General features: G+C 37.3%; 1 protein-coding gene across 1 annotated transcript; it reads left to right on the forward strand.

Moving 5' to 3' along the window:
• The first annotated feature begins 1119 nt into the window (after nt 1–1119).
• Nucleotides 1120–15422, forward strand: LOC145909600 (poly [ADP-ribose] polymerase tankyrase-2-like). Its single transcript, XM_082996976.1, has 21 exons — nt 1120–1309; nt 1494–1700; nt 2087–2269; nt 2803–2964; nt 3299–3403; nt 4430–4614; nt 5035–5218; nt 6229–6426; nt 7175–7279; nt 7632–7757; nt 8171–8404; nt 9001–9201; nt 9692–9850; nt 10185–10433; nt 10946–11204; nt 11560–11812; nt 12736–12883; nt 13052–13190; nt 13463–13645; nt 13920–14047; nt 14286–15422. The coding sequence occupies exons 1-21, from the start codon at nt 1181–1183 to the stop codon at nt 14355–14357; spliced, it is 3609 nt and encodes a 1202-aa protein (XP_082853102.1). The 5' UTR covers nt 1120–1180; the 3' UTR covers nt 14358–15422.
• The last annotated feature ends 1738 nt before the right edge of the window (nt 15423–17160 follow it).

Below are 17160 nucleotides of genomic sequence, written 5' to 3' on the forward strand. Positions count from 1 at the left end.
ATGGAGCAAACGCCGAACAAAATCACAGTTTCGGTTCTTTATATTTGTCCATAGTTAGACATTCATGATGAAAAGTTATTGGTGTGTCGTTCAATAAATTTACTACAAGTTTGGCCCTGGGAAAAACATCTAAATGACATTTGGTCTGATGTATTTTTGACGTTGACCTGATTGTGCAGGAGTCAAATGCGATATGTCAAGTCAACAAGGATACAGCAAAGCAAACCGCAAAAGCACAGGAACAGTACATGGTTTAATGCTGTTTTATCAAAGAAGGGCGTATTTAATGCTTCTTATTAGAACCACGAAAATAATAACTGTAAAAAATACGCGCAAGCTCTCAATGCAAACACTATCAGTGCTCGCAAACAATTATTTGCATCAATCGTTGTGTAAAACAAAATGCACCGAGAAATCCTTTTGATATTTATTATCAGAATTATTTTCTGTTTGGATTGTTGTCTGTGTCTAGCCTTCGACCTTCCTTCGTGTTGTTAGTTCAGTTCAGCTTAGCTTAACAGACTTTTTATATTTCTGTGCTATTTTATGTAACTTGTAAAAAAATTTGGGAAACTTGTCAACAATTGGTGAAGTTATATGCGAAGTTATACCGCCTACGGTTCAAAGCTGTTCGGTTCTCGTCAGTTCACTGCACATGTTTACAGCGTATTTACACTGCTATAACGACGAGTAAAATAAAATTAACAATTAATAATATAGCCCTATAGTTATTTAAGTAAGTTAGGCTTATAGCCTACGAGTTTTGTCGACGGAAGAAAAGGTTTTTTTGAAATACGTCTCATGGGTGATCATCAGGATTTGTTCAACAATCTTGCAAACTTATTTCTAAACGCGTTCAGGTCCTTTGTGTATTGGCGTAAAGCTCAAAGAGTGCATGGTTATGGTTTAGTTAAACTTCAAAAAAATAAAAAGTTAAGAACATACAAAATATCGTTGCCCAATGTTAACTTTGTGCATGACCTAACATTGTTGAGTAATTTTTCAGTTTTTTCAGCTATGACTGCTGGTGGTTAGCTTTCCTGCCCTGGTCAATTGTAGTTATTTTAAACAAGACCATATTGAATATTTACGTGAATTCATGTTTGTCTCACTAGGTTTTATACTTCATCACATGCCTGTTGATCATTAGTTGTCATAAGCAAACTGCAAGTAGCCAGTGATGGCTAATCGCCACACTGGAATAGCTGGTGGTTCTTCATTTACTACTTCAACCAGATCTGACAGAAATGTGTCTGCCCCAATCACTCGCGAACTGTTCGATGCTTGTCGAAACGGTGACTTGAACAAGGTAGAATAATTTTGGCACTACATTTTTATGTGTAAAAAAATAAATAAATTACTCTACATTTCGTAATTAAGAAGGTCTGGCATCCAAGACAGTGGTAGAAGAATTTAGATCCACAAAATTGAAAAGTGACTGATTTTGTGAAAACCGCTTTCCTTTCCCATGTTAATTGCAAAATTTTGCACAGGTCAAAAAACTCGTCACAACCCAAAATGTGAATGCGAGAGACTTAGAGGGGCGCAAATCCACACCACTGCACTTTGCAGCTGGATTTGGCCGCAAGGATGTAGTTGAACATTTACTACAATGTGGTGCAAATGTACATGCACAGGATGATGGTGGTCTTATTCCTTTACACAATGCATGCTCTTTTGGACACGCTGAAGTTGTGCAGGTAAAAATATGCATTGTATGACACAAATATGAGAATGGACTTTCCATAACAAAAATCAACTAATAAATGATTAAAAGATTTTCCGATGCTATGCTGCACACCACTAATTTTCTTTTAATAAACAAATGTGTAGAATGAGACATCTGGATATAAATATTCCCAATCTGAACAGAATTTCTTAATCTCATATTATGTAAAGTATTTTTCTAAATTATTATTTTTTGTGTCCTTTTTTAAAATGTGATAGGGAAATTGACCAATTAAACCAAACACACAAATTACAATTTCATCATGTACATATCGAATATAACTGATTTAAGTGTATAATATGCTTTGGACTGGATATACTTTATCAAATGCTCACTCTGTACATTTGCAAAATACAGCTGCTTCTTACTCATGGAGCTGATCCAAATGCAAGAGACAATTGGAATTATACACCTTTACACGAATCAGCTATTAAGGGGAAGCTTGATGTTTGCGTTGTGCTCTTGCAAAATGATGCCGATCCACACATTCGTAACACAGATGGCAAAACTGCCCTGGATCTTGCTGATGCTTCAGCAAAGGTGCGTCAGATAACTGTTTTTACTCAGCTTTGATATTAGGTAAGACCTGTGTTTGCTGTATTTTATCCATGTGTTGTAAAAACAAATAAAACAATTTTTTTGAAAAGCTTGGTTGGTTTGCTGGTTAAAGTCGGTGATCTAATTTAGTGTATATATATTGATTTTCATCACTATAAAGCAGTCTACCAGCGGGCAAACTTTATTAAATTTAAGTCAATCTCAACATGTCATTTGGCTGACAACATCATGTTGGAGAAGCTATATTAGTACATGTGGAATTGTATCACATTTTTATGTATATACCAGAAGGCATTTCTTCTGTGTAATTTAACAACCCACCAATTTTTACATGTGTTTTCATGTGTACATACATATAAAGTTAAATTGTACAGTTATATGTCAACAACATTTCACCCTCACAAAAATTGCATTTGGTATATCAGGAAAAAGGAATGATGTCCATATCATATCTCCTTGTGATATTTACTTACATAAAGTTTGTCTCATTATAAGTTTGTATTGTGTTTTTGTAGGTTGTCTTGTCTGGTGAGTTTAAGAAAGATGAATTGTTGGAAGCTGCCAGGGGTGGTAACGAGGACCAGTTGATGGAGTTGTTGACACCTCTGAATGTTAACTGTCATGCCAGTGATGGCCGTAAATCAACACCACTGCATTTGGCTGCAGGCTACAACAGGGTAAACTGTGTTCTAACCTACATATATCAATCAACTAATAACTACAAACTTTAGTCCAGGATTGATTTATCCTAGATATGTGCAATGTCTTGTTGATTGTTAATTAATCTTGATAGGGTAATAGTTAACAGTAGCATGTTCTAATTTGGTTAATAAAAAAACACTCATGCAGGCCACTGACAAAATTTTTGCAGATATTGCAGTGAAATGGATGTTTTTTCACACTGCCATTAAATTGCTTGTTAATTTTGCGTAGTAATTTTTTATCATGACAAAGCATTTTTTTGAAATAAAAGGTTGAAAATTGTATATTTTTACCCCGGTTTTATCGCAGGTTGGCATTGTCAATTTGCTACTGAAGCAAGGAGCTGATGTCCATGCTAAGGATAAGGGTGGTCTTGTTCCGTTGCATAATGCATGCTCTTATGGGCATTTTGAGGTAATTTGTATAGTAGTTTGGTTGAAACTAAGACTATGAGTGGATTGATTATTAAAATAATAGAATATATTCATTCAATGTGTTAAATTTATCAATAAGAGCATTTTGTTGAGCATTAGATAAATCATGTTAAAAAACAAAATAAGGTTGGATTTAAGAACCTTTTTTTTTACATACATATATATAATTCACATAACAATGTTTTCACATAAAGACAAACCAATGTAAGTACATTATAAGCATAAAACTCTGTAATGTCTTGGTGGTGTAGCGATACACTTTCCCACCATTTGAAATAGAATAACTGAACCAACAGACATTTGGTTCCCACTTTTGACACAATTCAGAACAAGGTGGCATATGTAGACAGACCTTTTATTTGCCACAACGGCCTCTGTATTGTGTCACAAAACCTGCCCTATCTAATTACCACTTAATCTTCTCTAATGGAGTGAATGTGTTTCTCATGGCTGGCAAGGGTGCAGCCTTTTATATCTAGACAATGTTTTGATTAGGTTGAGGGCAAAATTTTTTTTACACTTCAGTGTTGTTTATTATTGTTTTTGTTGCAACACTGTTGATTTTCCCACACTCTGGTAAACCCAAACATATCTCCTGCCTAAAGACACATTGTAAATATTAATCGACATCTAGGCCTTTAATATTTAAGTTTTTCCTTGCAGTTACATTAAAATTATTTTTTACTGAGCTGCAGACACTGGTTTGTTATATTAGCTATCACCAGAGCAGTTTTGGTGACTATACGACGAACTTGTCAGCTTATTAGCCAACCAAGACTTTTTCAATTTCCTTCTACTGACTAGGTGCTACTCCCTGCACCTCACTATAAAAATTAAACGGATCTATTGTTTTAAACATAAAAGTATTTATATTTAAAGAGGTTTTCCATGTTCAGAACTTTATTTCACACATTTTTTTGCATTTGTGCCTTCAATTATACATAACACAAATTGCCAACATTCAGTTGTTTTTGAAGTATATGTTCAATGCAAATATATTTTCCAGGTAACAGAACTTCTTATCAAGCATGGAGCGAATGTAAATGCCATGGACCTGTGGCAGTTCACCCCATTACATGAAGCAGCATCAAAAAATCGCGTTGAGGTTTGTTCATTGCTGTTGGCACATGGTGGTGACCCAACTATGGCAAACTGCCATTCAAAGACAGCAATTGACGTTGCACCCAACAGGTGAATACGACACTTAATATGAAAGCTACAGTTTTTATTGCACTTCTGTGACTTTTTGTGACACCTTTAACACCACAAGCTTTTGCGAGCTACTACCTAATTAGGCGTGACAAATGGTTTGCAAATAAAATGTGGTAAAAGAGCCAGAAACTAGAGATACACACACTTATTGTAACCATTGTTTTCTAAATAATTTAGATATTCTTGTGTTGTTTATGTTTCTTTAAATAATTGCAAACCCACCATCAACACAAACATGAAAAAAGAATTATAAGAAAACCAGACCTTAAATAATTTTGATAACTTCACAAACTGCATGATTTTTAGTAAATACTATATTTTCAGTGTTTTTGTAACTACTACATTTTTATACATTTTACAATTTAAAAAAGAGTTCTATTTTACCCGATTTTAATGCAGGCAACTCCAAGAAAAATTGCAGTACGAGTTCAAAGGTCATTCACTCCTAGAAGCTGCAAGACAAGCAGATGTTACCAAAGTTAAGAAGAATTTGACAGTTGAATCTATTCTGTTCAGACACCCCCACACAAACGAATCTGCTTTGCATTGTGCTGTTGGTTCACCTTATCCAAAGCGAAAGCAGGTAAGGACTGATCCTTATCAAGTTTAATTTTGATTGTCAAAACCGGTTTCTAAAACTGCAGAAACGAATTATGCGAAACAGAATGTGTTAATTTGACTGTAAAAAGTTTGTGTTGGTGATTTCATCAGACTTTCTTATCTATTATGAATATTAAATTAAATACTTCCTTTTGTGTAAAGTAGTTGTAACTTGTATCATAATGAATATGTGAGCATTGGCTTAATAAAGAATTCATTCTGTGTGCATTAGGCAAATATATGCATAAATACATAGTAATATGCACATTTGCTGTTACAGGTTACAGATTGGGTGCAATCATTATGCTGCTTGTTAAAAATGCTTGAGAATGTTGAAGTATTTCACGTAAATGCCCCATTTTCTAAGTTATCAGTCAAAAAAGTATTGAATGAAGTACTCTTATTCATTCAGCAGTTGCCCAGATTGTGCAGGTCTCATTAAAAACCATAAAGCCCATGGAAATTCAGATATTCCCTAGCCATGAGCGTGAATAATTTATCATCCAGTCAGAACTGGGGACTCTTAAATGACGAAACACAATCGATTTGAAGCGCCCTCATCAATACAATCCCATGTCCCAAGTGTCGCAAACAAAACACTACAGACTTGAGAGATTTGTAGACCACCTGTTTTGGTTGTTTGAACGAACTGACTCGGACACTTAATTTATTTGGCTTGGGTGCATTTTTCAAAATAATATGTGATTTCGGGTTGAGTTGCGCTGATGGTAAAATGTGATACAAAACACTGTAGTTGCATAAAAATGTAGATATGCGCATATTTATGATTCCTTGTTCAGATACACACTGACGTATTTTGACACATACGCAATCTACTAATGTATGTAATAATATCAACTCAGAAAATGGAATAGGCATTGTTAAACTTCAACGCAGAAATGAATTAAAACGTTTATTAGGAAACAATTATTTCATTTAACCCCAGAATTTTGTCGTTGCTTTGCTCGGTAAGAAATAATGTATGTTTTTAAGGTCACTGAACTGCTAATCAGAAAAGGCGCAAACATCAACGACAAAAACAAAGAGTTTTTGGTCCCCTTGCACATCGCAGCCGACAAAGCGCACATCGATGTGCTGGAAGTTCTGCTAAAAAATCGTGCGAAAGTTAACAGTCTCGACTGCCTCGGACAAACTGCCCTCCACCGCGCTGCACATCTCGGACTTGCTCAGGTGACAACATAGGGTTTATCAAAGGTTGTTTTATAGTAGCTCTTTGAAAGAGCTGTCTAACAGATTGATTTAAAAAGGCTTTACTCAGCTACTATAGATACGGTATCGATCGACAGCCTACCAGAGTGGCTTGGTTCGCCGATCCGGTGTTTTTTATTGTTTTTTCATCAGGTTGTTTTATATTTATGCCTGTTGTGTAAAGATGCGACAATCATGGAAACGTTTATTTCCAGGTTAAAAGCAGTCAGTTTGGTATTTAAGATAAATATATGTTCTTCGCCTTTATGAAAAACATCCTCAGTGTCGATAAAGAACAATAAAAAAGTAGGGGTTAAAATGAAAAGGCTTCAGACTACCTCACAACATGCCCTTGCACACAATTGAAAACCTGCCATATACAACCAGTGGAAATGTTGAAGAACTTTCTGAAAAAAATGCTGGTCCCGTTTTTCAGAACATGGGGCTATACATTTAAACAAGTGGCTTCAAACCTTTTTAAAGTCACTGCCACCTTTTATGTAATCATTCTGCGAATACCCCCAAACAAAAGCTCTTGAAAATTGGATTTGCGCATACACATACCTCCTAGAAGCATCCCACATGGGTCGACAAACTCCAGGTTTAAAAACCACTCAGACAAACATAACTACTATATTTTACTTGTACAACTTGGCACTTTCTAACTAGCTGGGTTTAAAATTTCCAATGTATATCCTGTGTAATATATTTTTTACGTCTTGTTATAAAGGTGTGCCATCTGCTTCTTAGCCACGGAATTGATTCTAGTATTGTTTCACTGCAAGGTTACACTGCAGCACAAGTGGCAACAGAAAGCATACAACAACTTATACAGGTATGTTGATTTGCCAAATTTGAAATTCATATGCATTTCAAGTGCATATATGGAGTTACTAGGTTTAGGATTTGATAATTTGGAACATTTAAGATTTGTTCCATGAAGCTTGGTCGCCAAGCTTTGGTGGTGCACATTGATTAGTGTAATTAAAATCAGTGAGCAATTAGTTCAGATGGCTGGTGTAGTTAGCCTACACAAATAAGCAATCAGGGAGTAGAGTATTGGCCTCCATTGATTTTCAACTGTCGCAAAATCATTAAATGTGGTGCTGGATGTAAAACAAGGTCACCCTTATTCACCAAAATAAATAAAACCACATATTTATTTCATCAACATTGCTTTATTTCAGGAAGCTGCACTTTCTGCCAATACTTCATCTGCCCCAGTGGGTGTTGGATCGAGTGAAAATGCCCCCATAGTGGTGGTGAACAACTCGTCTTCTACCACGACTGGTGCAACAGATGTTGAGCTACAGGTATTGCTGGTTTCTTGTATTAAATGTAAGGGGCATAGCAGCATACTTGATTAATGCTAAAACAATCAGTGATATTGTACACAAGATGTGTTTTAAGACGAATTCGTTTGTGAAAATTTCTTGACACTCATTTTTTGAAACCATTGAAAGTCAAACTGCTTAAAAAACAGCCAGATTATAAAAATTTGCATTTGCATCAAAAAAGGCCTGTCCCCACCGCACCACGAAAAGCATGCTCAATTATTGCCAAATTTGTGTATGAAAAAAGTGGTTAGTCTGTGTATTCAAAAAGTGAAACAAATTAAAAAAACTGTTGACTTTAAATGGTGGGCTGCTCCGTTATTGCTCTTGTTCCCTTGCAAACATTGTCCTAGAATCACAAGTATTTTCGCATCACTGAAATATTTTTTCAGCTTCTTGATGCCGCAAAGTCCGGAGAGCTGGAGATAATCTGCAAACTATGCACTCAGCAAAATGTCAACTGTCGCGATACGGAAGGAAGACTTTCCACCCCCCTCCACTTCGCTGCTGGCTACAATCGAGTGGCTGTTGTTGAATTTCTACTACGCAATGGAGCTGATGTGCATGCCAAGGATAAAGGTGGACTCGTTCCTCTGCACAATGCTTGCTCATATGGCCATTATGAGGTTAGTGTCACATCTGAATTGGTTTGGTGTAATAGGTTGTGCGTATTATTATCATGTCACAATTTTTATTGTGTTGTGTTTGACATTCCTGTTGTGATATCTGTTAGACCAGTGTTTCCCAACGAGCACCTTTCAGTAATTTACGGATAAAGTTCGAATTGAAAAAATTGTAAGTGATCTCAAAATATGTGTTACTTCATCCCCTAGGTTACATTGTAACACACAACTAGGTGGTACGCGTCGAAATTGTTCCACCTCCAAGTGGTACGCAACCACAAAAAGGTTGGGAATCACTGTGTTAGACCAAGAGGTCCAAAGCTAGCCAGAACACATAGGATTATTTTCCTAATTACTTATCTTTTTGAATATTATTAATAGGTATTTCAAATAACGTTTAAAACTTTTAGAACTCATTGGTGCATAAAAAATTGTGCAAACTGCTGTTTCATTAATACTAAAGAATGCTCTTTGTAATTTGAGGTTGCATCTTGAGTTGTAATTGGTTTTAAAAACATGACCGTAATACTTGATAATAAGAATGTGCTTGATACAGACTGCTGTATTACCTATTTTAAAAAGTATGTTATGCTTTCCAGGTCACAGAGCTGCTTGTGAAACATGGTGCTGTTGTAAATGTGGCCGACCTATGGAAATTCACTCCGCTTCACGAGGCAGCAGCCAAGGGCAAGTATGAGATATGCAAACTCCTTCTTCGTCACGGAGCAGATCCTCTGAAGAAGAACAGAGACGGGAACACTCCTCTGGATCTTGTGAAGGAAGGTGACTCCGACATACAGGTGTGCAAAATTTATTCAGACTGTGATGTGAGCAAAGATTTTATTTTGCATCTAATCAGAATAGAATAAATACATATTTCTGTATTGTTTATTTGAGGTGTGTTGTAGTGATTTTTTTCCCTAGTTATATAGGGACCAAAAGGACTTTTGAATTATGAGTAGACATGATCAAAGGTTTTTTTGCACAGAATAAAAATAGAGTAATATTTGCATTGTTTAATTGAGGTGATTTTTACTGGCTTAAGGGAACCAACCATCTAACCCATCTAAGTGTTTTGTTTGTTATGAGATGAGGCAAAATAATACCATCTTTTATTCTTCAAAACGACAACTTTTCCCCATTATTTTAAATCATGTGATTTTTTATTTCATACTGCAAAACTGTATAGAATATAGTTTTTTTTCTGTTTTTAACATTGCTGTGACTTTACGCGTTTCAAACCCGCTGTAGAATGAGTAGGTTGTGATTCGAAAATCATTTTTGTGTCAGGATCTTTTGCGAGGGGATGTCGCACTCTTGGATGCAGCGAAGAAAGGATGCCTCGCCCGAGTCCAGAAACTCTGCACCCCGGATAACATAAACTGCCGAGACCAACAGGGAAGGAATTCGACTCCCCTTCACTTGGCTGCCGGATACAACAACTTTGAGGTGAGGACTACACACTTGTTAGTTTCTTGGGCAAGGTTTTGGCATGATGTCTTTTCTGAATGTATACACCACTAAAAAATGTCGAACAACTTTGAAGTTTATTTTCTGTATTGGTAAAAACTAAATAACTTAAGGTTGGTTGGCTTATGTTCTTCTAAACTTATTAGTCTAACCTTTGTCAAAATGTAAAATAAAATTTAACGTCATCAAACAGTCGCCCAAGCAATAACAAACCCTCATAATACTAAAATTCGCATTTAGAATTTACTGAGGAAAATGCTTGATGACCTTTAACGAACAAACTCACTTTTGCTAAATCCAAACCAACCGTTAGGTGGCGGAATACCTGATCGAACATGGTGCAGATGTGAATGCACAGGACAAGGGTGGTCTCATTCCCTTGCACAATGCTTCGTCGTACGGACACGTAGAGATTGCGGCTCTTCTAATTAAAAGCAGCGCCTCCGTTAACGCAACTGACAGATGGGCATTCACACCTTTACACGAAGCTGCTCAGAAAGGCAGAACACAGCTGTGTACGTTGTTACTCGCTCACGGTGCTGATCCTACCATGAAAAATCAGGTACACTGGGTTGTCTGTTGTGTTTGGTTGTACGAAGTAATGCATCAACACACTCTGGAATCATTCGAATGTCGTGTAATTAGAACGAAAGTTCGGTTTATGTATTCCTATACAAAGATTGAAGCAACTCAGTCAAAACTAAGCACTTATACTATAAAGACTGCACTTGTCTGGTTTCGTTTTCGAGTCATTACTGTTTTGTTTCAAAAACGTTTATGTTTTAATTGTTTAAATTCTTTCCTGTATTTTTTTGTATTGAAAACAAAGAAAGACAATGCGACGTTTTTATGACGTAATAGATGCCAATAATTTCTGACAATAGCAATAACACAGCATAGAAAACCAAAAGACAAGAAATCGTTTAAAAGAAAAACAACAGGTAGATGTCTGGCTTTGGTCAAGCAGCTCGGCTGTGATACCTAACCTTGTCACACACTCATTGTTTCAGCCCAATCGTTCAAAAATCCACACCCTACTGTGCTGTAATTTCCTCTACGTGTTTATAATTATAGGAGGGTCAAACCCCACTTGATCTTGCTACCCAAGACGACGTCCGCAGTCTTCTGATCGACGCCATGCCACCAAGCATGGTTCCCCAACCGTCGACTGTAAACCACAAGCCATCGATATCATATTCAAGCCAAACGTCGAGTTCGGCAGTGACACCTAGCGAGGTGCTAACCAACGCTTCGGCGGATACGACCGACCAACCGTCTACGTCACAAGCCAGAGGGTCGACAGGGGGATCTGGAGACCAAACCTATCAACTAAGTAAGTACGAAATCTGATGTCGAAAGTAGTAATATTCTTCCGATTTCAACGGACAGGTTATTGTGATAATTGTAGCCATATTATGTAACGCCACTATACAAAAATAGGCTGTTGACATTTGTTATCATCAAGGGTTAATAACAGCAGTTAATTGTATGCACATCGTTGTACATAAAAAAACCTTTTGTTTGTGAATAGTTCAACCAAATTTTAATGCTTATGTAACGGTCACAATTGCCCTTCGTGTTGTAAATACCGTTTTGTACGTTTTGACAGCTATAATGTACGTATATTGCTGGATGTAGCACCGAAAGTCGGTCATGTTTCATAAACCCCATTATTGCCACCTTTTCAGATGAAACTGCTGCTTTGCAACTCCTGGAAAGACTGGGTTTCCAACAATACCGTGAATTGTTCGAACGAGAAAAAATCACCCTGGACGTTCTGGCCGAAATGGGTCACACCGAATTAAAGGAGCTTGGCATAGCGGCCTATGGTCACCGTCATAAACTCATCAAAGCTTCCGAAAGACTCGCGCTCGCCGCGGCTGACGGGGCGGTCGATCCCATCGATGATATCAACCTTAACACCATAAAACCATTTACCAGGTACAGAGTTTTTTGCTAAATCTACTTGCTGCTCTTCTTGCGAGGCGTTTTAGGGTTATGGCGGAGTAGATACGTTAACTTCGTTGGTTCATTTCCACTACACAACGACGCAGAAGTGATTAATGCTGTCGCCATACTGCACGAGCACTTACTAGGCGGTTTGTTTAAAAATCCAGTTTCCCCGGTGAGGTTTGAACTCTCGCCCCTGGGCACACCTGGCCCTACGCTCTGAATTTCACACAAGTGGATTTGAGTCAGGTTGGCTGCGATGCCAGTGAAGTCGCAATTATAATTTACATTATGTTTGCAACCGAAAACTTCGTAGTTGTGGTGTTTTATGACGTCAATCACTGCTTGCGTCATAAATGCGCAGTACGTCAACTGCGGCCAACGTTAGTCAGAGATTTTGCGTGTTTGGCGACGATAAATGCTTGTTACGTCACACTAAATCACTTTACAAAGTTACAGAAAAATTGGCTTTGTAATACCTGACACAACCGTTTTAAATTTGCGGTTATCGGTATCACTTATTACACACATGTCTTTGAAAGACTACGGCAATGCGTAATCCTTTTATCACTTATTTTTCTACGTACATATATTGTTCGTAAACGTCATAAGGTTTTCAGGCTTGGCAGCCCAGGCAATGCAGCCTAGCTGGATCAGCCACTTTTTCCTGACTGGTCTAGCTAGACTGCATTGCCTGGGCTGCCAGGCCTGAAAACCTCATGATCGCGATACGTTAGTTGTGATCGCCAAGCGAGGACCTGCGCAGTGGGGCGATCCTGCCTATCATGCCATTGCATGTAATATTACTGCGTTGTTCGTAAACGTTGATTTAATGTGGAAACCATTTCGAAACCCATACTGTGGTGAGATGATAGTGTTTTTGTTTATGCTAATAAACGTTTTTTCTCTTCCAGACCAACACAGCAGGGATCCATACTGGAGGACCTGTCTCCTGATGACAAGGAATACCAGTCGGTGTTGGAGGAAATGCAGACGACCATCCGGGAGCACAGAGACGGGGGAGCAGCCGGAGGAATTTTCAAAGCTTACAACATTGTCAAGGTAAATTTTCCCCGCGAAACATCCCAAGACATAAATGTCCTTGATTCTTTTTCCAGTTGGTCCTTAGTATCTGCGCGTAAAAAGTCATTTGAACATAAGATAAAGAAATGACATGCGACTAATTGTCAAAATTACATCCCGACAAACGTTTATTTCGGTGAACGCCAGGTTCAGAAAGTTCACAACAAACGACTTCGCGATCGCTGGATTCACAGACGGAAGGAAATTTGCGAGGAAAACCACAACCATAGCAACGACCGAATGCTCTTTCATGGCTCACCGTTCATTGGAGCAATTGTGCAGAAAGGTGAAGAGACGTCAATTGTGTCCTGTAATGACTCGATATCACGTAGTAACACCGCGTAATCACCAAGTTTGCAAAATTGAAATGACGAATTAAATGTTATCGCGTTGACGCAAAATTAAAACACGACTATGTGAATAATTACAGACGCGCACGTGGTATTATTACGTCACAAAGGTTATTTTTGTTTTAAACGTATACAAAGTTTAAACATGTTTCAAACAAACAAGACGTTTGGAAACCTACGTAATAAATGATATATATGACGTCATCAGGTTTCGATGAGCGCCACGCATACATTGGAGGTATGTTCGGTGCGGGAATCTACTTTGCGGAAAACTCGTCCAAGAGCAACCAATATGTGTACGGAATTAACGGTGGAACCGGTTGTCCGATGCATAAGGATAGATCCTGTTATATTTGTCAACGCCAGATGATATTCTGTCGCGTTACTCTAGGTAGGTTACGTCACATGTCCCTTTGTTGTGCATTTTTAACAGTTTTTTGGTGCTGTACGTTTAATGCTGTAAGGATACAGCAATGGATAAGCTCATTTACTGCAACAAAGTGTCAACGCATATCTCTCTGATTTCTAATACCAAATTATTTTTTTTTTAAATATACCGCTGCCATCTGCCTGAACCTGGACGCTTTTACGATTTTGATGTCCACGTAAAACATACGGTTTGTCAGGTGTAAGTTTTTGCCAACTATACTGTGGTTTTTGTGCAGGGAAGTCGTTTCTTCAGTTCAGTGCCATGAAAATGGCCCACGCACCACCAGGTCACCATTCTGTCATTGGGAGACCGAGCGTCGGTGGACTTTCGCACGCCGAATTCGTCATATACAGAGGAGAGCAGGTCAGGATAATATTTATGACGTCATAGTGCGTTCATCTCTCTTAAATCGTTGATCAAAATATATTGTAGGATTTTTCAGTTTTAATCGAGTTGGGAAATTTTCCGCAGGTTTATTCTTTCGGCGATAATTTTTTAAAACCTTTTTTTCATAGGCTGTTAAAATACTTGATTTTTGCTTTGCTTTTTGCCATTGTGGCGCCTGAATGAAGTATGACATGCTTTTTTATCGTATCTTCAGGCATTCCCGGAATATCTGATCACGTACAAAATTGTAAAACCGACGGATAACCCGACTACGAGCAGTGGTTGAACTCCATCACTTTCGCACGTTAATCTCGGATACTCATCTCAGAAATCCTGTTCGTTGCCTAGCACTGACTCACGTGATTGACCAAACATGGTGACCAGCTTTGCAGAACAGTCAGTCGATGCAAAAAAAACATTTTATAATGATACAATTACATCTATCATATGTTACCAAAAACAGACTGTATATAATGTTCAAACTAATGTGGGCAGTTTGTTCATTCCAATAGACAAATTCTAAGGTGGTGCGTTTTATTTTTAAACTTGAATTCGAAAGTTGACTGGGCATTGTCCGCCTTTTTTCTGATGCACATTGTTCTGTATCCTGTGTTAATGCGCGCGCCGTCTTCTGTTCATTGCTACGATCAACTTGAACCGAAAACTTCGAATATGATTTCTATGAGTAATGTTTTTTTTTTATTCAATTAATATTGTTGCGTGTGCTTAAACCGTACATAGTTTATCACATTTGAACTGAAATGAGACCTTTTTTAAATAATTTCTGCACAAATTACATCAGAAACGTTCCACCAGAGTTGTTTGTTTTCAATACTCGCACTGTAACGGAAAAAAACTACGCAATTTTCATGAGAGAGATTCGGCCAAACTGGATTCACATTTTGCAGTGTGCTAAATTTAAAAATTTAAAAAAAATGCACTTCATGTCAAAGCAAAATGTGACAAAGCTAAATTTTATCGCTAAGTCTACGCGTAGTTGATTGAAATGTGTTTAAACCGCAAGTTCGTTTTAATACTCCCAGTTGAAACTGTTTTCGGGACCAAACACAAAAATTACAGAAGCGAACATGTTTTGGCTGATGAATTTACCTTTGCGCTCAACTTTAGTTTAAAGTTTAAGATGGTTTTACAAATTCCAAGACGCTCTGTACTCACTGTTCTGCCTGTTGTGTATTTTTCCAGTGTTACTGTCCTTTCTGTGTTCTTGTGTGAACTTTTCTTTCACAATAGCACATAGTTCTCAACGTAGGCATGCTTGTTGACGCTTATGTGGTTGTAATTGTTTGTGTGTGCGTGGTGGCGGAAATTGCTTTCGAATACATAAATGTTCTTAAAAATATTCGTCACAATTGGAATGTCGTTTGGAAACTTTGGTCAAGACGGTTATTGGAAGCACTTCTGTTCGAATTTTTTTTTTTAAAACTTTGTGCCAAAATATCAGAACATGAAACAGAAGTAACCCAATCTGCCACACTGAATGCCAGATTCCTTAACTAGACATAATGAATGTATGACACTCCACCAAACGGACGCAAAACACAAGAATTGTTGTGGTTTTTTTCACAAATAGAAATGTTATTTTAGTCAAAAAAAGTAGCTTTCAAATAGAGCAAATAAAACCAGGCTGAAAGAACTTATTAAAACTGTCATTTTCTGTTTTCTCACATGCAAACACAAACACCTTTTTTCATTATAAAGCATGTATTGCACACAAATTCTAATCTGCTTGAAGCCATGTGCAATAAGTTGACTATTATGTGGTGGTACTAGTTGGACACAAGAGTAAGACACTATGTAAACTGGCTGCAACAGCACACGTTTGAAAAAATGGTAACTAGTCGCTCAAACTTCATGATTAACAAAATGTTGTGGAACAAATTTTCACCTGTTCTAACATATTGTGATTTCTATTCATTGACAACTGACCCCCATGAGGAAAAAATATACAATAATGCGTAACAATAAAAAAAGGTAATGTTGTATGAAAAATGGAACAGTATGTATAATATCCGAAACGATTTAATATTAAACAAAAGAAATTGTGTGAGCCAAGCAAACGTTCTCATTTTTGCATATACATAATTTAAGTTTTTTCAAACATAGGTTTCCTTGTCATGAATCTGGGCATGTCTTTTGCAACCCTCCAACCTTGCAAATGCTTTTCCACAAAAGTTACATTTGTGAGGTTTCCGTTTGAAGTGGACATCATGTTGGTGCCTTTTCACTTGATCCACAGACTTAAACTTCTTCTCACAAATTTCACATGGAAATGGCTTGCTATCACTGTGAACTTGAACATGCTTGCGTTGTTGGGAAAGTGAAACAAAAGTTTTCTCACAAATGTCACATTTGTATGGCTTCTCGTTTCTGTGAATTCTCGTGTGCAAATCAAGGCCTTCTTTAGTTGCAAATCCCTTTTCACACTCACTGCATTTGAAGGGTTTCAGTCCAGTGTGAAGAAACATATGATTTCTCATAGCAAATTTTCTTGCAAAACACTTTTCACAAGTACTGCACCGATATGGTTTTATTCCACTGTGGACTTTATTGTGATTTTTTAGAGAGCTGGATGTAATGAATGACTTTTCACAAATATTGCAGTGATAAGGTCTCTCCCCAGTATGGATTCGAACATGGGTCTTGAACGAGCCTTTTATCTTAAACTCTTTGCCACAGAACTTGCACTTGTGCAGTCTATCATCAAGCAATTCTCTTAATTGATCTCTACGAATCCTTGTCTCCATGTTTCTTTAGTATTTACTTGGCAAGTTATTTTGGTACAAGTTTTCTTTGATTTCAAACGATTTGGAACTTTGCAAACTTTAAAGTTGTGTTATGTTCTCATGCCTCAATGGCCTATCTTGTATCATTAAAAATTACTTTCCAAAATAAAATAATTCCTGTATATGCATTTGTACGTATTAGCTGCTGCAGTGAGTTAATATGTCAAAACAATATCATGTCAAAAAACATGAAACCAACATGCAAATAAATATGGCATTGCACAACAAAAACTCTTTTATTTACCTAAACTGTAAACGTTGATCTCTTTGCAGAAAAAATACGAA

This window comes from Ascidia mentula, chromosome 1 (assembly GCF_947561715.1).
Source record: "Ascidia mentula chromosome 1, kaAscMent1.1, whole genome shotgun sequence".
NCBI lineage: Eukaryota > Metazoa > Chordata > Ascidiacea > Phlebobranchia > Ascidiidae > Ascidia > Ascidia mentula.